The sequence below is a fragment of the Anabas testudineus genome, chromosome 4, assembly GCF_900324465.2.
Source record: "Anabas testudineus chromosome 4, fAnaTes1.2, whole genome shotgun sequence".
Classification (NCBI taxonomy): Eukaryota; Metazoa; Chordata; class Actinopteri; order Anabantiformes; family Anabantidae; genus Anabas; species Anabas testudineus.
Window position 1 is genome coordinate 17,379,119 of NC_046613.1, and position 19,846 is coordinate 17,398,964.

Below are 19,846 nucleotides of genomic sequence, written 5' to 3' on the forward strand. Positions count from 1 at the left end.
TGTGCATGTACAGATATGTACACACTAACTTCATTCAGATCATGTGGCACAAACATTATAATATTATAATACTGTACTCAGAATGAACATACATGAATATGAATAGGATCATAATGTAATATGAATTTTATTCAACTCTTATGTCTTACTATTTCCCTGTTTCCTTCATAACCCTAACCCTTCATTCACTGTTTCCCTTCTTTGTCAATTACAGCCTAAAAACCAAGAAGTGGGTGAATGAATTCAGGTGAGCTGTTGGTATAAAAAATATCTGCAGTATCTGTAGTTCTAGTGTCCATAATGTGAGCCTTTTAAAATCAGTTTACTCTTTAAAGTTTATTCTCCAGAAGGACTGAAAACCATCAAACTGCTTCAAAGTTTAATTTCTGTACAGATATGGAGGCTTCTCCCTTGGGGGCAGAGCCACCCAGACTCTATCTCAGATCCATGATGTCCAAGACTCAGTCATGGCAATCAGGAGTCGTTACAGAGTCCCACAGGTACAGTGAGGTTGCAATATTGTTCATCCAAATCTATCCATCTTCCTGTTCTTACTGATTTCTGATTTGGTGCATGGTCTGTCACAGAACAGTTCACTGGATCATCTTTTAAAACGACTGCCAGAGTTTTTAGGACGACTGAACAGTCAAAACAACGTCAAGGTAAGGTGTGCGTGTGTGTCTGTGTATTTTTATGTCAGCAATCTAAGTTTTAAAGTAAAAAATGTCTTCACTTCACTCAGGTGTGGTACAATAACAAAGGATGGCATGCCATGGTGTCATTTGTCAACGTGATGAACAACGGCCTGCTGAGAGCCAGCCTGCCACCCGGTCCAGAGAGGGGGAAACGTGGCATCACTGCCTACAATCATCCCCTCAACCTCACCAAGGAGCAACTCACTGAGATGGCCATGTAAGTTCACTGTGGTGGTGTCTCTTTGCTCCTAACTCATTTTATAGAAGTAAGGTATATCTCCACATAATATGTAATAAACAATCTCTGCAGTGTACATTTTGTGTACTGTTCTCTTTCAGGATGACCTCATCAGTGGATGTTTTGGTTTCCATCTGCGTGATCTTTGCCATGTCCTTTGTACCAGCCAGCTTTGTCCTTTTTCTGATTGAAGAGCGAGTCAGCAAAGCCAAACACCTTCAGTTTGTCAGTGGGGTCAAACCGATCCTCTACTGGCTCGCCAACTTTACCTGGGACATGGTCAGTACTCAAGAGGAAGTAAAGTTAATTTTCTTTACTGAGCCATATTCGACATTGTAACCAAAATTGTAAAATGAATTATACAAAATTCACTTCACTTCATCGACAGATCACAAAGTATTGCAGAAAATGAGAGCACAGACGCTGAAGAAAGGCAGAACAGATTCAGTCTGTCAGTGATGCTGTAATTCCTGCGTTATGCCAGCTGAGGTTGACAAAAGCCACACATTGCTGGTTGCTTCTTCAGGAGAACATGACCTTTGTCTGATGTCATATATTCTGTAACTTTATCTGTTGACATGGTAGATCTGGAAATTTGGAAAAGTGATATTACTTAATGTGCTGATGTGGCAATGATAATGATGTCCACACTTATTATTTAAGCATTAATGCCTGTCAGAAGGAACTTGCACAGCAGAAGTGCTAGTACAGAGGTCAAAATGCAGTTGTTCCTGTTTTCTAGCACAAATGGCTTGTTTCACCTTTTTAGCTAGTTAGTATCATGACAAATGAATTCAAACTTACTCTACTAAAGCTCTACTAACTGTCCATCATGGATTGTATTTCATCCTTTCCCAGTAGCTGAAGCAACACACATACACTGACACGTTTTTTATTTAATGTTTTCAGTCTGAACAAGCTGAATAATCAGGTAGCAATTGTTAACATCTTGCCCTAAACAACATCACATTCAGATTGGGAATCACTCCAGTGAACATTTTTTACTAATTTAGTTTGTCATTTTCTCAGTTGAACTACACTGTTCCTGCCACCATGGTGGTGCTGATCTTCATCAGTTTCCAGCAGCAGTCATATGTCTCTGAGAAAAACCTGCCTGCTCTCGTCCTGCTCCTCCTGCTCTACGGGTACGTTTAGGCCGACTCCCCTGGAGTCATGTATCATGAATTCTGACCAAATGGAATGATTAAAGTTACTCGTGTCTGTTCTCATGGTCAAGGTTCAGCAGTTTCCTTTTGATCTGAGTGTCTCCACAGTTTAATCTAATCGTCTCATTCACCAAAGATAATTTTTACAAGCATGTTGAACCTGGTTAGGATTAAACTTAGAACACAGGTACATCCTGTGTAGCCGAGACATCACAAACTTGAATCGTGATTTTGATCTTTGCCTCATTCCCCTTTTCACTCCACACATAACTACAAAGGTAGACGTATAGTAATTCAGTAGTAATCTTTAAGTTGTCTCATCAGACACCGGATGATTTATTTTCCAGAATTAAATTATTCTACAATTCAGTAAACGTTCAAATTACTTGGTGAACAAAGTCTCTGTTTTCCGACTTTATTCATGGTCAGCAATAAAAGTAATATATGTTCCTTTATTTCTGTAGGTGGTCCATAACGCCTCTAATGTACCCGGCATCCTTTGTCTTCACCGTGCCGAGCACAGCTTATGTGGTTCTTACCTCCATCAACCTGTTCATTGGAATCAACGGCAGCATTGCCACCTTTGTCCTGGAGCTGTTTGTTGATGAGGTACAAGCTGCGCCAATCTGATCAAAGTATTATAATATACACATTTTAAAAATCTCAAGCACCATGAATTAACCCTTCAGGGATAAAATGAATTGTGCCTATTTTCACATCTTCCTGTTTTTTCCAAAATCTTTGAGGTAAATATGCATAAGCGTGGTGTCACAATAAAGCAAACACCAATTTACTCCTGGATCTAAAACAGATTTAATCAAAACAGCCAAAACATTAAATCCACCTGCTGTTTTAATGTTGTGGCTGCCAGACATGCAGAAATATGAGGCTGTATAGAACCACATTACAACAACACTGCTTTATTGAGCTGTAAAACTTGAAAATTCTACAAGTTGATTTTAAGTGATTTATCATTTCTACTATTACGATTAATTATGATAATGTGCTTTATTTAACGCCGCTCCTATAACATTTATCGAATAATGTCTTGGTCAAATTTTCTTTCCAGCACCTGAACGAAGTAAACAGAATCCTGAAGAAGGTGTTTCTCATCTTCCCTCATTTCTGCCTGGGAAGAGGACTCATCGATATGGCCAAAAACCAAGCCATGGCAGACGCCTTCCTGAGACTGGGTAACTTTATCTCCTGTAGCAACCATATGAGTAAAGAAAGTAAACATAAGGTAAACAGAAGCTGTGTAATTGCCTTCTTGTATGTTACCTCCTTCTGCAGGCACAAAGCCAAATCTGGAACCTCTTCAGTGGGATGTTGTTGGGAAGAACCTGTTTGCGATGGCAGCGGAAGGTGTTATCTTCTTCATCTTCACCATTCTGCTGCAGTATAAGTTCTTTATTCGCTTCAGGTAAGTTTAAAAATAGCTCTCAATGGACAAAAGACCATTTTTGCTTTTCATACTATGATTGTAATCAGTCTTCACATAATTATGGTCTTGGCTTTCTGAGTTATGGTTCCTCCTTTCTTCTTTGGGTGTTTTTACTGCAGGAGTTAAAGCTTGCAAGAAAAAGGATGACATAAATTTTCAAGTATTGTAGGCAGTGCAATACAAATATTGTAATAAAATGCAGACAGTGATTGGTTATAACTGAACTGCAGCATTTGTACCAAAATGACTGTAAAGCTCAGTTGTAAAATGAGATAAGATAGATAAGCTTGTGAAACCAACTAATGCCTTACCCATAGATTCACGAGACAGCTTTCATAGTTCAATTGAAGTAAAACTAAATGATCCAAGCTGATATTGTATCTCTGTTTAGGCCGTGGTGGACTGAACCTGAAATGCCTCCTCTCGGTCCAGAGGACGAAGACGTTGCCAGGGAGAGAGAGAGGGTGAAAGGTGGCAAAGCCCAATCAGATATTCTCACCATGATAGACCTGAGCAAGGTACAACCTGAATACACAGCTCAAAAGTAAAACTAAAGCTGTTTGCATGATGTAACATTTCACATATTTACACCTTTATCACACACCAACCAAACAGCAGCAGGATGGACCCTGTTCAGTGGGATTTTCCCTCTTAACACAACCTCGAGATCACAGAATAATCATCGTGACTGTGGTTTACCATCATACAGACTTCCTTTGAACAAGACAAGAAACTTATAGATCAGGCAGCAGCCAAAAGTTCTGCACAGATCACTTTACAGATGTGTAGAAAGTTACTAAAATCAACATGTGCAACTACAGCGATAAGGAGAATCCTCAATTGTGATCGCACACAGTGGAGTAGGGGATGTTGTGAATGTCTCTTTATAGATTTTTCTGTTGTCACTGTAGCATTGTTCTTTGTGTTTTGCAGGTGTATAAAGCAGGCAGGAAGCCGGCGGTGGATCGTCTCTGCCTTGGGATTCCCCGCGGTGAGGTGAGAGGCTTCCACACCAAAGTCAGAACTCATTACTTAACAGTACAGAAACGACACCAACGCTTCTTTGGATTTTTGTTCTTATCTGCACTCTTTGTCATCAGTCATGTGTACAGTTGTTACTAAACACCACATTTCCATTGATGAATCACAATTTTGTCTGTGAAAACTCTCCCAAACAAGGATCACATCAAATCCCCCAAATTGTATCACTGCTGCTTCTGCTGAGCACACAGTGCTACACTACTTGTACAGCTACATTTAAAACGGTTATTGTTAGTACTATAGTACTTACTGTAGCTGTTGTAGAGACTAAAAACATCTGTTATATTTTACCAACTGCTGATACCATTGCATACAAAAATGTATTTTTAGATGTTGTATCTGTTGTGCCTCAGTGTTTTGGCCTGCTGGGGGTGAACGGAGCAGGAAAGACCTCTACATTTCGCATGCTGACGGGTGACACACCAATCACATATGGAGAAGCTTTCCTCAACCACTACAGGTAAAACATTCTCCACCGTATACATAAAGTGGCCCGTTTGGAGAGTTTTCAGTGTGTCTTGAAGTAAGAAGACATCAGTGTGAAGCTGAATACTCATTTTGCTCTGCCTGTTTTCATTGTGAGCATATGAAAGGTGCAGAAGATTTTAGAAACATAAATCATGTTAACAGATATGATGTTTTATGCAGTAATGTGAATGTTAGTAGTAATATAGTAAGAACTAATAGTTGCACTCTTAGCAGTAAAAGCAGCAGTTGTAGCAGTAGTACCACTAGCAGCAGTATTAGTACCAGTGTTAAACGGTGTGTTTGTGTGTTTCTCAGTGTACTCACAGAGATGGAGCGAGTCCACCAGTTGATGGGTTACTGTCCACAGTTTGATGCCATCAGTGATCTGCTGACAGGTCGGGAACATCTGGAGCTGTACGCACGTCTGCGGGGGGTTCAAGAAGACTCTGTTGCCAAAGTAGCCTAAAGAAACTAATTTTATATGATCTATCCACATATTTTAACCCTAACCATAATCAAAGACTGATTAATTCAGCTGCAATCACACTGATGGGGCTTCTGTGGTGTCCTGTAGGTGGCACAGTGGGGGGTGAAGAAGCTGGGCCTGATCCAGTATGCTGAGCGGGAGGCCGGGGGCTATAGCGGAGGCAACAAGAGGAAGCTCTCCACTGCCATCTCACTGATCGGGGCTCCACCTGTTATATTCTTGGTGAAGATCAAACCTAAACTGTTTAGAAATCACTGGCATTTACTGTACTGCATTCCTATTGATATTAATTGTAGCAGAATGATGTAGAAGGTTGTTATTTGTCTCTCCTTTTCATCTAATAAGTAAAACTGGATCAGTGATGGTTAAAAAATAACCATATTTGCATATTTGGATTTGGATGTGTGAGAATACATATCACACATAGCTCAACATGACAATAATTCATGCAGAAAATATCACATGTTTAATACTTGTTATTATCACTCCTCCTCAGAACATGCTGTACATATACACTACCATCGAATTTAAAACTTTGCAACATTACAACATTCATTTCACTTGATTTTTACTTACTTGATTTCTTTAAAGGATGAACCCACCACTGGTATGGATCCCAAAGCCAAAAGGTTTCTATGGAACTGCATCCTCAGTGTGACCAAAGAGGGAAGGGCTGTGGTTCTCACCTCCCACAGGTATTATTATGTTATTACCAAGTAAATAGAAATAGAAATTGCACACAACGCTGAAATAAGGAAGACCAACAAGTGACTATTTCATAAACAGAGCTTACAAAGACCTGAAAACTGTTGCATGCTTCACCACTTCTAATCTGTTCAGTTTCCTCAGAATGTAAATGCTAATGTGTTTTGTCTTTATGGTCAGTATGGAGGAATGTGAGGCTCTCTGCACCAGAATGGCCATCATGGTCAACGGCAGGTTCCAGTGTCTTGGATCTGTCCAACACCTGAAGAACAGGTAACTACACTCTACACTCCCAACTTAAAAACAGTTTAGCAAATCTTCAGCACTGAGTGAATGAATGTTGGAGGTTTAATAGTTCTGTTGTATTATTAATGGGAAAAATTTACTTCATCACTACAACCAGAAGAAAGAAACTCCTTAAAGAGGAGTTAAGTTGTAGAGGTTTTGATTTTATACTGTTCCCCCTGTATGGAAAATCTAACATTACCTGGTTAAATAGCCTTGGTGTCATCTGTATGCAGTAGACTGCATATATGTCTCTACATTATAGTTAGAAATTAAATGTGGCAATAATAAAAACACTAATACAGCAATGTGTGAATCATTGTTATTCTAATTATAATTTTTCAGATTTGGTGATGGCTACACCATCATTCTTCGCCTAGTAGACACTAAATCCAAATCCACGCCAGACTCATGTACTGTTAGCACCTATATGAAGAAGTCTTTCCCCAGCATCGAGCTGAAGGAGCGCCACCAGAACGTGCTGCAGTACCAGCTGCCATCACGTGCTTGCTGTCTGGCTCGTGTCTTTGATGTATTGGCCAACAACTATGAGGAACTCGGCATCAGTGACTTCTCTGTGTCACAGACCACTCTCGACCAGGTAAGAAAAATAATTAAAGCGTTAAAACATTTCCTCTAGCTTGTGATATAGTGACACCTGACTGTTTCTTTAAGACTGACTTACGAATTTACTGTAGCTTTATCAAAGAATAAATCCATTAAATTTTTGTAGGTGTTTGTCAACTTTGCAAAAGAGCAGACTGACGACGATCACCTTACACGTGTGGTCATCAGCAATGGGACAGTACAAACCAACCTAACTCCGCTGCCCACCAGGATTAACCCTCCCACCATCCAAACACAGCCACCAGCTAACCTCCCTCAGCCAAGCAAAACCCCTCGACAGCACGAAAAATCATCTGACAGCAAACTGAAAGAGGACAAACCAAAGAAGGCTAAATCTAGCAAGGGCAAAACTAATGGAGAAAAAAGCAGCAGTACGGCAATGACCAGATTACCTCAGCCAGATGAGAAGTCCCAGACAAGTCAGAGGGGCAGCAGTGGCTCAACTAGCAGTAAAAGTGGTGTTCAGGGCGAACCCAGTAAGTCCACTGGGTCCAAACACAAAGCAGAGAGCTCCAGTAAAGATCCTTCTGCACTTTTTATAGTCGACAGCAGCACACAGGACAGTGCACTGTGACGCTAAAAGAGGAGGGCACAGGTTGAAAGGACCAAATACAGACAAAACTTGATATTACCCATTGCATGTTCGTTTTATAAATCTCAGGATTCAACACAACAACTGAATCTCCTAAAAAACGTGAAGAATAGAAACCAGTAAAGGTAAATTCATTACTTCAGCCTCTCTAAAGTTGTCACTTCCTAATAATGGCTTTGGTGCCTTTTCGGCCGTTAACTGATCTGTAGCTTCATCCTACAGTGTCTTCTCTTTCTGTATCACCAGTCCAAATATAGAGTTTATTTATTGTAAAATAATACGTTGCAAGCTTTAGTATGAAAACTATGGGTGGCAATCCTCAGGGCTCAATCATTAGACCACTTACAGTCTCATACTTATTTTGCAGAAGTACTATAAAGAAGAAAATGCTGCAAATGGAAGCAGAAGTGATGCATGTAATAGTTACAGGGATTTTGCATACTAGAAAGCATGTTCAGGTTTGTTTCAAAACAAAATGCAATGGAGACAGTTCCTTCTCCAAATTCATTATTAAATACCTCTTAGAGATTTAATAACATATTAAATATTTAGTAATTCTAAATGTGTTTTTTTTTTTATTTCTGTGAATTTTCATTCTGTATTTTTTGTTTGTGTGTGTGTAATTTTTCTGGAAACTTAATTTGATTATCACAAGGTATTAAAATGTAAAGAAAATCGCACAATTGAAAAAGAGCAGACACACATGTGCAACTCCATATCGATTGTCAATTTATATACGTCAAATTGAATGAACAAATTAATTTATTTGATTAAACAATCAAATAATAATTAGTACAGTTTGATCTGACTCAACAACATCACTTTGAGTCAGTATTTCTTTTTTTATTTTAATTGACTGAAAAAGCAGGTCATTACTGTAATACAGTTACATCTTTAAAAGATTGTTACAGCAGTAACTACAGTAAGGGCATGAGAAACAAACTATAAGAAGGATCTCATTCCAAAATGCAAACTGTTACATAAATGTTTAAAAACAGATGTATTCACATGTAAACTTTAAGCTGGATGTCTGTACTGCTGAATGTATTTTTATTGTATTATGCTCGAACAGTTCTACTTGAACATTAATCAATCTATGCATCTACTACAAGATGTACATCATATACTGAAGAAATGCTACTGTAGGGGAAAAAACACAGGTGTATGTCTGTTGTTGAATGTTTCCTGCTGAAGGTAAATAAACATTGTTTCCTATATAATTTATGAAAATACTGCTATATGTTGTGAGTCTGTAGCCTTTGGAAGTCAGGTTTTCTTCGTCATAGAGAGGATGAGTGTGGGTTTTGGGGGCAGAAAATAGTGGAGGAAGGCTCAGCTGACTCCTCACACGGTTTTTACTCACTGATGTTTCTGCTGTTGCAGCACTGTTAAAAGAAGGAAAGGTAACATAAGGAGTTAACAGACATTTTATAGATGGTTTATTACACATGCATAATGTAGTTTCACTTAGATTATATATATATATATATGTTAAATCTTTTATTAGTATACAGTAATTGTCTGTGTGTCTCCTATGATGATACATTTTATACCATTAAACTTGTTTATACTATATTGTCATTCGTTATGTTTTTATAATCTAGCTTCCACTTATTTTAGTATAGCATAGTATAATTGTGGATACACACAAATAAATAGAGTTAGTTATTATGCCGATGAGGTTATCTGAATGTTGACTCATGGCAACCGGACTTTCTTGTAAGAAGGAAGTCCAGCTGCTGTGACTCAACTTCCAGATAACCAGTTACTACATGGTAAAGTGTTGCTGAAGTTGCATTGCAGCCACTTTCAAGTTCACTCAAAGTTCATCATTAAATGTTGAAACTGTCCTGGAACTGACATTAATCATAAAAATAGGCAGTTTTATGTATGATTTAATATTCATAAGGCTGTAACATGAACATAACCTTGATATTGTACTGTCCACATTCACCTTTTGTACTGTAACATAAGTACAATGAAAACAACATATATCTAAAAATATAAAAATTTACCCAAACCCATGAAGCATACATACATGTATGTACATACATGTTATTTAGCTTTTCTCCCGTCGTGCAGAAGTCGATCTGCTCCTCCACCATCTTCTCCCTCAGTCGTCGTTCATTCACAGCATCCAGGAGATGATCAGACTGAATTCGCCTCCATGGGCCTTCATCACTGCTTCTCCTCTTGCTCACCAGTTTCTGTGTGACTGTCTGTAGCAGAGTCTCAAGACTGGACAAGGAGATCTCAGGGAGACGAAACTCAGCAGATCTCTGCAGAAGAGAACAAGACAATAAATTCAAATCACCTCATCAGCATCACAAAAATTACTTTTGTTTTTTAGAATTACTATTTTTTGATTAATGCCTTGTTAAGTGACAACAAATCACGTCTTAGCCTAGAGAACGCCTTCATGGCTTTCAGTCCATGTCAGGAATTTAAGCAACAAGCTGCAGGACATTTTTTATGAGCAAGTTCTGTAGTTTACTTACACTTCTTGATAACAGAGGATTGTCTATCCAGGGCCTGTAATCTCCATCGTCTTTGCAGCCTTTAACACTCAAATTTGGACAGATGGTTGTTGTTTGCTCAAATAAACTGATGGGAGGCAGAGATGTGAAGCACATCTTGGTCTTCTCATGGTCACAATACTCAGGAGCTGGTTTAGGTTGAGTAAGAGGTGGCAGCACAAAACCAGGCGTGAGTTGCTGTTTGATTTCGGGTGTTTTTTTCAAAGTTAATACTGTATAAGAATCATTTGTATCAAGTGTTTGTTCCACTAATTTGGTTACAGATTGGTCCGGTTTGCTCCTGTTTTCTGGTGCAGCTGGAAAACTGTTAACTTCTTTTTCTTCCTCCTCCTCCTCCTCCTTGGCTGAAGCCAAAACAGGCATTAAGTTGATGCACAGCTTCAAGATATTTCCTGATGTAACACATGTAGTTGTACCTTTGTCAGTGGTGGAGTTGCTTTTCATTGAGGCAAATTTAATCCTCTCCTTTGGCTTCACAGTTCTCATCCTGGGAATTGATTTCTTCACTTCACCCACAATCATCGGACATATGTGTGTATCATGTGTTTCTGGTTTTACTGTCCTAGTCTTCATCTCTTTCCCCATTCTGAAATGTAAATAAAAAACACCTTAGTGAATGTTGTCTGATATCGCCTACACATCTCTCAAAATAATCCTTAAAACAAAAATGTCCAGACTCAAAAATGTTTTCTGCCAAGGACTTCCCAGCTCCTTTTCTCTCCAGTAACAGTGAGAAAGGCTGAGAACAATAACTGTGAAAGGCCCAGTAAACTGGCTGTTATGGTAACATGCACACAAACTCAAGTAGAGAGTGCAAAAACGTCATTGTTCTTTCAGACTGTTTCAAAGGAACCATCAAATTTGATTTAAACTCAGTCTAAGATGCTGAAGGTGGCAGTGGTTTTATTTTGAAATTATGACAGGAATTTTTATTTGATTAGATGTGCCAAAGATTGTCTATTGTCAAGATGAATCGCTCAAGTTTAAAGAACACCTGCAAAACAATTCAAGTTAGATTTACAGAAGCATTGGCTATGAAATGTAAAACAAACAAAAAACATATTATAGTTTTGTAAGAGATGTGAAACTCCACAAATACATTCAATTGTAATTGCAAAACTACAGCAACTCAAGTCTGCTACAGTTTGTTTTTGATTAATTTGAAGAATATAAATAAATTACTGTATGTCATTTGAAAGAAGTGAGGTGAACACCCATCTGTGCAGTTCCCCACAGATCTGCAAAATGTTTGCTTAACTTATAATCCAAACGGCACAGAATTAGGCAACGATAAAATACATTTAAACGAAAATACACAGGTTATTAAATACGTTAAATGAAGTAAGTAGAAGTGATATGTTGAGGTGATGGCATGTTTTGTATCTACCTGCAGACAGAGTGAGACCTCCCGCTGTCGTTTCTATCTTTGTGGACTTTGCACTAGCGGTACAGTCGCTATCCTGCTAGCAGCTAAGGAGCTAGCTTCTCCCAAACATAGCTCCAGTTTTGACATTTTTCTTCCCCAGCTGTGTTTATTTTTAACACGGTCCGAACAGCGGGGTCTGGTCCAAGTCTGCTTTGCTTAAATAAGATGGTCGTTTTGACAAATAGCAATGAAGAACAGGATTATATGTGAGTGGAAATAACGAGTCTGTTATGTTAGCATGCTAGTTAGCGTTAGCCGAAATAAACGTTTAATTTAATTTTAATCGCTTAGTAGTTAGCATTAGCCGAATTTGACGCAGAAGTCAATTTAAATAGCTACCTAGTTGTAGCCGGGTATAGATTAGCTGGAATCCTGTCACCTCTACAGCTAATCACTTAAACTCCCATTTCAGCAGCAGGCCGGTTAATGTTAATGTTTAGTTTTTCCAGGCAGTTTGATTGAACTGTGTATGTTGTACTAACTAACATTAGCTTAGCTGACTTAACTGCAGGTTGGTTGTTTTGTTTTGGATTCATACTGTTAAATGACGCCAGGGTGATAATCTGATAAACTTGATAAACTGCTCTTGTGTTTTTCCTCCTAACTACAGACCTTAATCAGACTATGTAGTAATTTCCTTGTTAGTATGTCGAGATCAAGTTACAGAAGTGAGTCAAGGTGTAGCACTAAGCTGTATCTGTTTAAAATGCTGTAAAACCTGTGTTACAGCCACCGCCTATCTACCAAAGTTAGCATAATTTTCTTGTGTTCCCCATTTTTGACAAAGCTAACTAACGCTAACCCAGATTACATCATATTATGTTGCTGTAGTTTTTCTTATAACCTGCAGGACTCAGGCAAAAATAGCATAAGCTGAGCAAGTAGCCAACTCAGAGGCAGAAAACCCAGCAGAGGTCTTCCCACAACACCCACTGACCTATATTTGAGGCTGCTGTAGGATGCTCCTCACTGCTGTGACCCATTTAAAGGTACAGCAGAAACAAATCAGAAGGAGCACAGTATGGTAGAGGAGAAGCATCCACCGAAGCCCACAATTGTAGAGTGTTTTTACAGCTTGGTGAACATCCTCACTATTCACTGCAAATTTAGACATTTGATGATTTGTTTTCTCTACAATACATAACTAAACTTTGACAATGATGTAATGATACTGCATTGCCAGTGCAGCAGCAGTGACAGTACAAATATGTTTTAGAAAATGTAAATATCATCAGTAATTGTCAGATTTTAGTGTCAATTATTACTTCACATTTTGACTTTCAGCAGGACACTCCTGGTTACATTATGTTTTTAGTTGACTTTTGAAGGGGTAACAACATTTTAAAATAGCTTAAAATAGAATAACAACGTAAACACAAATTGTGAATTAAATTTGTAATAAAAGGTTAATTAACATGAGGAAAGGCTAATGCTCAAACTACTGCACTCCACAGACTAAAAAGAATCGAGGACAGAGACATCGAGTGTTTTTCATTGAAATTAAAAAGTGAGATCATAAAAACACTAATTCCATAAATATTGTCATGTGCTAATTTTGCATTCATGTCATATTACAGTTATGATGGGGAGCTTTGATTTTTCTTAAAGCCTCAATATATACAATCTGATACTTGGCTTAAAACCATTCTTTGTAAACTTAAATTGATATTGTGTTTTATACTTAGATGTTATTTTAATACTGACATAATAAAGTCTTTAGCTGTCATAATGATGTGAACGCTCACTGGAATATTTCCTATCCTCACCATACATCCTGTATGATATGAACAAGAAGCATGCCTGTTTACCTGTATGTCTATCCCGTAGCTGGATATTTACAGTTTCTGAGTGTATGGCTGTACTCTCACTAGTTGTTCTTATAGACATTTTAGAAAATTTGATCATAGACTGAAAACTAAAAGTTAACTACCTCACTTCAACATAAATAAAGATCTGAGGACCTTGTAATTCCCCTTGTGTGATTTCTGTGACTAAATTGGCTAAATTGAATTTTGTCGTCTGTGTTCCCAGCCTGATAGAGGAGCGCAAATGCACCTCCCTTCCCAGCTCTCCTGCCAAGCGAGTGTCTCCTACCAAAAAGAAGCAGTTCTATATTAACCAAGCCATCCGCAACTCTGACCTCATTCCTCGAGCCAAAGGCAAAAAGAGCCTTCGCAGACAGGAGAACAGTAAGCTCTGATTTCACATGATGATATTAGAAGATACTGTCATCCACTGCAGGCTGAACGATGCTGGTAAAAGCCTTTAAAGGAGACCTCCTTTACTGATAAATTCACTCAAACACATGAATTTTACACTGAAATTACAAAAAACTATAGAAAATACATTTATTTTGAATTGTTCTTTTTGTATCTGAAATATTAACACTTTATAATAAATATTTTCATATGTCATTAAAGCTCTGCTTATATCACACCTGTCTTCTCTCCTTCTCTGAAAATCAGCACGCTATCTTGCTAATCTTCTTGAGCGGGACGAGTGCTCCAAAGATGATCTGGAGGTTTGCAGTAACCCAGCCATCCCATCCATCTTCACTAAAGCCTGCACCAACGAGAACTACATAAATGTGAATCAGATTTGTTTAAACACATCTGCCTTAGTCACAGTCGATCATCCCCTTGGGTTCAGTACTAATAACAGATTAGGCAAACATGCTATGATTCTCAAATCGTTATTAGCTTTCAACCTGACTACTGTTTTTGTTGTTCTGTTCTTCAGCCATGGAATGACTTCATGAATTGCTCTGGTGAGGAGCAGGAGAAGCTGTTGTGTCTGCTGGAGGAGGAGGATGCCAAGAAGAAAAACACCAACCGGCTCCTCAAAGACCAGAGGAATGGTGAGTGTTTGAGACAGTGGTTGTTTGTCAAAGTACTACTGTGAGGCTGATGGCTGATTTTCACTCATCTCTCAACAGTAAATCCAGCTTTCAGTGCTCAGGACTGTTTCCAGAGAATCGATCGCAGGCTGCGAACGACTCTGAAACGGAAGCAAATCCCCCTGGTGAGACACATGCCTTCTTCTTCTTCTTCTTGTGCTTGGAAGTAAAGTGTTTGGTCACTGATCATTTCAGTTGAGTGGGTCACACTTTGTATTGGGAGGAATTTAGGTATTTACTGTATGGTAGCTTCAAGCTTGATTTCACATTTGATCACAAAGTCTCTTCAAGTTGTCAGTTTTCTTCCCATGTTGTTGCTGCTTGAAGACATGCCAATCTCAGTAGTTCTGACACTTTTTTGATCTTTGCTGTGCATTAAATTCAGATACCACACCATCACTGAATCCTAATCACCACTGGAAATGTCTTTATTTCCTTCTCTTTGTTGACCTGTGCGTCATTGGTTCAGGGTTTTTTTTCACAATCGTTTTTGTTAAAAACATTTGTGAAAATTGTGAAAAATGTCCATCCCGGTTTCCCAGAGCTCAGGGTGTCTGCTTTAGAGGTCTAGTTGTGTTTCATCAAGGAGTTGGAGTCAGCCAGTTATTTTGACAAATCATTTTTATAATAGTAGCAGACACAGTATCTCCAAATCGTTATTAATACTGAAAGACTTTGCACAGCGATGTAATAGCAGTGAAGGAATCATCATTCACCAAAGATGCCCAATGAAGATATATGATTGAACCTCTAACTCCTCCTCCTTCCTGACATCCACTGTTGTTTTGTATCACAGGGAACTCTGGAACTACTTGAGGAAAATCTTCTGAACTTCTTCAACGCTCAACCTCACTCAGTTTACACAACCAACCTCGCCAGCAGGTAGAAATCCCCTTTCTATATGGTTTTTGCAGGTATTAGTTTTAAGTTTGATTCAGTTTCAGTCAGTAACACCAGACCTATAGTAAATACTCTCACTACTGCTTCTACAGCAGGGACACCAACGCCCGCATGATCTTTGCAAGATATAAATCTTGACTCATTGTCTTATACACCACTGTGCAAACTCAATCTTATTAACACAGTTCTCAAACTGAGTTTCCTGCATCATATTTCATGTCTATAAAGTCCCTTGTGTTGTCCTTACCATCTCACCCATATACAGGTTGAAAGCCTGGACTGATGGATCTTAATTATGTTTCTTCCAGTTTATATTAGATTACACGCAGCCTCTGTGATCCACGCAGAGTAGTGGAGTAATTGTAATAGCGGGAAATACATTACAATAAACAAAGACAGGATGTGCGGAAATGGCAAACAAGTGGGACTGAATATACACAGAACATTATACTTATTGATCTGTACAGGAAAACGGGGTCACTGTGAGACCGATAAAATATGTTTGCATCAGTTTGTCAGTAATGAGATGACGCTGAGGAGGAGTGAGAAGTCATGTTTCTGTTGTTTGTGTTTGTGATTCAGCTTTGAGAGACTGCTGCTTCACGCTGTGTGCCAGTACATGGACCTGGTCTCTGCAAGTGAGTGGATTTCTATGTCTCTGCCAATGTGCAGATATCTGTGACACTATCAGCGACATATTACATTTAAAAGCAGTCATGTTTCCCTCTCAGTACGTATGTGTGTGGTGGATCTGACCAGTTTTACAGCTTCTCCACACAGACAATAAGAAAATACAGAGGAAAATAATACCTATATACATTTTACCATCAGTGGTAAAAGCTTAAAATCTGAAATAAGAGCAAAAATAATCATTTGACAAACATTTGTATCTGCGTCAATAATTAAAGCTTATACAAATAACTGCAGCACAGAAACATGTTAATATAAATAAACATTTCTCTTCTGTTTACACAGTCCTAGTTATGTAGACTGATTACACTTACAAAGTTAGCTTAATGTGTTTCAGTCACATTATTTGTTGGCTCCTCAGGCACTGACAACAACGGCTCACGTCAGACTGAGGTGGTGAACAAACAAGAAGAGTTTCTGCCTCCTACACCTCTGCTGTCTGTCTACCTGAGCGGCTGAGCAGAGAGCAGGACCTCGCACTGTTTCCTCCGCATGGCCGTGCGGCAGACAGGAGCTCTCAGAGATGTATATAAGGTGCACCACGCTCAGGAAACAGCTGAACAATGTCTGCTTCTTTCTGGTTGACGTCTGGTTCCTGTAGTAAAACTTCCATTAATTTTATTCATAAACAAATCCGGCTTGTATACAGTATGCTAAATGTTAAATATTGGCATGTTGGCAGGCTAACTTTAGGCATGTTGAGGTTATCATTCAGCTCATTCAGAGTACAAGAGGTTGACACATATGTGAGACTTAGCTCTGAGTCTGAGGCTGACCTAACGGTATAACAATTTTCTTGTTCCACACTTGAATCAAATTTTACACCCCTTGCCCCCCTGATAAAAATATAAATGTAGTATAGTTTTACAGCATCAATGTGCTGTGTGACCTGATCTTAAGAACACATAATTTCATATAACACATGAATTTCCTTCCCCTTAAATCCCGAGTTGGATCAATATTCAATGTAAATATCAATTACAGGTAACATCTCATATTGTAAAATGTGAATTTTGCCTCAAAGTTCACATTTTGACTATGGCAAAAAAATAACATAACATAAGTGACATTTTCCAAACACTAATACCAGCTGTGCCTCTACTGTAATACTTCCTTCACCACGCATTTATCGTCCAGTGTGACACAAATTGAGATATTATTAGAACCAACCTGCGAAGTGAGAAATGAAATAAACTCACACGATCTTTGTGATAAAGTCAAAAGGCGCCTTATTCCTCTCTCATTTTCTATCATCCTAAAAATATATTGGGTATAACGGATGTCAGTGTCCTTCCCCTCCTAACCGCAAGACTCATATCTAATTTAAATAAAGCACAAATGTGTAACTGGAAACAATGACAACATGAACCTAAAACTAATGGAAAATTTACTTGGAACCTGTTTGTACTGTAAGTAGTCTCATGTGTAGTTCAGGCTATAAAGACCCTGTAGAGCTAATAAGGAAGAACAGTTTAAAAGGTGCTAAGATCAGGAAACGTGTCACTGCCTGACAGATCAACCTGTATTGTTTGTGTAAGTAGTGAGATATGAAGCATGAATAATAATAATTACTCCATGTTGTGCACACAGACACATCACTTCTCATCGTAGATAGAAAAGTAAACATCTATTGTCAAGGGTAAAAAATAACAGCTTCTAATAGGCTTGGAAAGTAATTCTTTGATAATCATCTCAGTTTTGTGTATCAGAGGAAACACTGACAGTTTCTTCAGGATCTTTGGGGTGTTTTCTTTTTCTCTGCAGGCTGTTTAATCTTGTCACCTCGTCTACACCAATATCAGCTGCATTTTTCAGTCTTCATCTGAAAGTTGCACTTAAATTGAATCTGTTTATATTTATCGAGTAACAGCTGAGGACAGACAGGTTTAACGCCTGTGTTTAAAACAGTTCAAGTTCAAGTCTCTTTTTTTCCCCTTCTGTAAGCTAAAGTGCAGTGTGGAACAGCGCTGTGGCTGAACAGGTCGAATCTATACCCAGGTAGACATCTGCGGCTGCTGCTGTCATGTTGCTGTTGTGCTGGTTTCACTGCACGCTGGTGTAGATGAGGTGGAAGTTTCAGTCACAGTCAAAAATCAAGAACAAGATAAGGATCTATACTACTTGTGTCCCTGCATGTTTAGATTTATTGATAAAAGGTTCTCACACGGTCTTCACCTAGTTTACATCTAACATACAACTACAGCTTGTAGAACTTTGCTACACTTTGAAGGTACGCTGTATGTACAGTGGCAGCGTTACACCGACTTAATGTGTTTTGATGGTAAAAACATGTGAGTTTTGACTCTCGTTTCATCTCATTGTTAATATTTACAACCCTGGAAAAGCACTTCTGCCTTATAAACACAGGTTTCTATGTTTTTCTGTACATATATTTCTACATTTGTACTTGATTGGATATCTGAAACGAAAAGAAACGTGTCCCTGTTTTCTTTTTATACTTTGTTGGCGTTATAACAAAACTTGACTTGTTGGTGCATTTTTGTCAACAACCAAAGTGTATGTATTTGTTTGTGTGGAAATGCAACTTCTCAGGCTTTGAACTTTCTCACTCTGAATGTCATGTAGTGACTTCACATGGTGTCATTATCTGTAGACGTGCTTTCTTCACGATGAGCTTGTTTCGATTATGTTCGCTGCCAACTTTTTGAATACCTGTGAAAGTAGTGCCAACATTTGGATTCAAAAAGCCTATAATAGTCTGAAAGCTTTATACGGTAGACTTAAACATTTGTGTATTTATGATGATATGTGTGTGCTACGGTACTTATTTATAATTATTACTGCAACTATTAAATGATTGAAGATATTTGATCTCATTTAGTTTTGTACTTTTTTAAATACTGAAAAACACTTGTGAGAAGAGTGGTTATTGTTGTAAATAGTAAATGATAAAAATCTCACTAATTACAATTCAAGTTGTGCATTCAAAAGTAACATGTTAGCAGCACAATGTACTAAAAGTATCAAAAGTGCTTCAAATGCAGAATAGCTCCCAGTAGTGTCACTATAAATCTAGCTCATTATAGTATATTATTATACTATATTACATATATTATGTATTTGTTGATTTTAAGTTTGATTTTAAGACATTACATTTTTTTAGTGTTGTCAGACAAATGAGTCAACTGTTGAACTTTTGTGTTTCAGTGGCATTTGATCCTTGATCAAAATGCTTCCTCTGTTTGTGTCTCAACATCTGGGCGCTATAACAAATGTTACTCAAACATGCAGGAGGAAATATTGCACGAAACTGATTTGATTTGCAAGAGAGCGTTAATGGCTGCTCACTGCACATGGGTTCGATTGATCAAAAGTAAACTCCTGTTTTAGAATCAGCAGCAAATAGCAATACAATATTTTGTAAAGTTTCTAAAAGGTTATAGTACATATAGTACACAGCAGTATTTTGTTTGTTAATTTGCTTTGACTGTTACCCATAGATGGCGCACTAGTATAAGGTGAAGCAGGTCAGTGACCACAGGGATCTGAGTGTATCCAGCAGGGAATGCTGTTATTATGACTTGTATGTGCCATTTGCACACAGGATTTATAATTTTAAAGAACTGGAACTGTTGCTTTAAAGGCTTTTAGTTCATAAAACTAATAATTGCATTGAAAATATTATCAA

General features: G+C 38.2%; 3 protein-coding genes across 6 annotated transcripts in view; 2 read left to right on the plus strand and 1 right to left on the minus strand.

Moving 5' to 3' along the window:
- The window catches only part of zgc:172302 (phospholipid-transporting ATPase ABCA1), a 24,876-nt gene extending 15,898 nt beyond the window's left edge, over positions 1 to 8,978 (plus strand). For all 3 annotated transcript variants that reach the window (XM_026343892.1, XM_026343908.1, XM_026343900.1), the window contains 18 exons: positions 215 to 247; positions 395 to 500; positions 588 to 662; positions 743 to 912; positions 1,035 to 1,212; positions 1,963 to 2,078; positions 2,564 to 2,708; positions 3,169 to 3,292; positions 3,393 to 3,522; positions 3,935 to 4,061; positions 4,477 to 4,539; positions 4,938 to 5,044; positions 5,368 to 5,509; positions 5,627 to 5,761; positions 6,131 to 6,234; positions 6,425 to 6,517; positions 6,875 to 7,130; positions 7,263 to 8,978. In XM_026343892.1, the coding sequence (XP_026199677.1) occupies positions 215 to 247; positions 395 to 500; positions 588 to 662; positions 743 to 912; positions 1,035 to 1,212; positions 1,963 to 2,078; positions 2,564 to 2,708; positions 3,169 to 3,292; positions 3,393 to 3,522; positions 3,935 to 4,061; positions 4,477 to 4,539; positions 4,938 to 5,044; positions 5,368 to 5,509; positions 5,627 to 5,761; positions 6,131 to 6,234; positions 6,425 to 6,517; positions 6,875 to 7,130; positions 7,263 to 7,730 (2,572 nt within the window). In that variant the 3' untranslated portion in view covers positions 7,731 to 8,978. The remainder of the gene's footprint in view (positions 1 to 214; positions 248 to 394; positions 501 to 587; positions 663 to 742; positions 913 to 1,034; positions 1,213 to 1,962; positions 2,079 to 2,563; positions 2,709 to 3,168; positions 3,293 to 3,392; positions 3,523 to 3,934; positions 4,062 to 4,476; positions 4,540 to 4,937; positions 5,045 to 5,367; positions 5,510 to 5,626; positions 5,762 to 6,130; positions 6,235 to 6,424; positions 6,518 to 6,874; positions 7,131 to 7,262) is intronic.
- On the minus strand, positions 8,836 to 12,553 carry LOC113151087. 2 transcript variants are annotated; one of them, XM_026343926.1, is made up of 4 exons: positions 12,051 to 12,553; positions 10,247 to 10,871; positions 9,801 to 10,027; positions 8,836 to 9,133 (listed from the first exon to the last, which is right to left on the minus strand). In XM_026343926.1, the coding sequence occupies exons 2-4, from the start codon at positions 10,868 to 10,870 to the stop codon at positions 8,854 to 8,856; spliced, it is 1,131 nt and encodes a 376-aa protein (XP_026199711.1). In that variant the 5' UTR covers position 10,871; positions 12,051 to 12,553; the 3' UTR covers positions 8,836 to 8,853. The 2 variants fall into 2 exon arrangements, with proteins under 2 accessions (XP_026199711.1, XP_026199704.1); XM_026343919.1 differs by lacking the exon at positions 12,051 to 12,553 and adding an exon at positions 11,673 to 11,803.
- r3hdm4 (R3H domain containing 4) lies at positions 11,737 to 19,222 on the plus strand. Its single transcript, XM_026343938.1, has 8 exons — positions 11,737 to 11,917; positions 13,743 to 13,900; positions 14,177 to 14,298; positions 14,451 to 14,568; positions 14,647 to 14,732; positions 15,404 to 15,489; positions 16,090 to 16,145; positions 16,559 to 19,222. The coding sequence occupies exons 1-8, from the start codon at positions 11,877 to 11,879 to the stop codon at positions 16,654 to 16,656; spliced, it is 765 nt and encodes a 254-aa protein (XP_026199723.1). The 5' UTR covers positions 11,737 to 11,876; the 3' UTR covers positions 16,657 to 19,222.
- The last annotated feature ends 624 nt before the right edge of the window (positions 19,223 to 19,846 follow it).

Excerpts from the sequence above, each read along its gene's own strand:
- r3hdm4 (XM_026343938.1), top strand. The coding sequence starts at position 11,877 with ATGGTCGTTTTGACAAATAGCAATGAAGAACAGGATTATAT. Across the intron at positions 13,901-14,176 it reads CCTTCGCAGACAGGAGAACA|CACGCTATCTTGCTAATCTT; the intron begins GTAAGCTCTGAT and ends TCTGAAAATCAG. Across the intron at positions 14,569-14,646 it reads CCTCAAAGACCAGAGGAATG|TAAATCCAGCTTTCAGTGCT; the intron begins GTGAGTGTTTGA and ends ATCTCTCAACAG.
- LOC113151087 (XM_026343926.1), bottom strand. The coding sequence starts at position 10,870 with ATGGGGAAAGAGATGAAGACTAGGACAGTAAAACCAGAAACACATGAT. Across the intron at positions 10,028-10,246 it reads ATCCTCTGTTATCAAGAAGT|AGATCTGCTGAGTTTCGTCT; the intron begins GTAAGTAAACTA and ends TCTCTTCTGCAG. Across the intron at positions 9,134-9,800 it reads GGAGAAAAGCTAAATAACAT|TGCTGCAACAGCAGAAACAT; the intron begins GTATGTACATAC and ends TTCTTTTAACAG.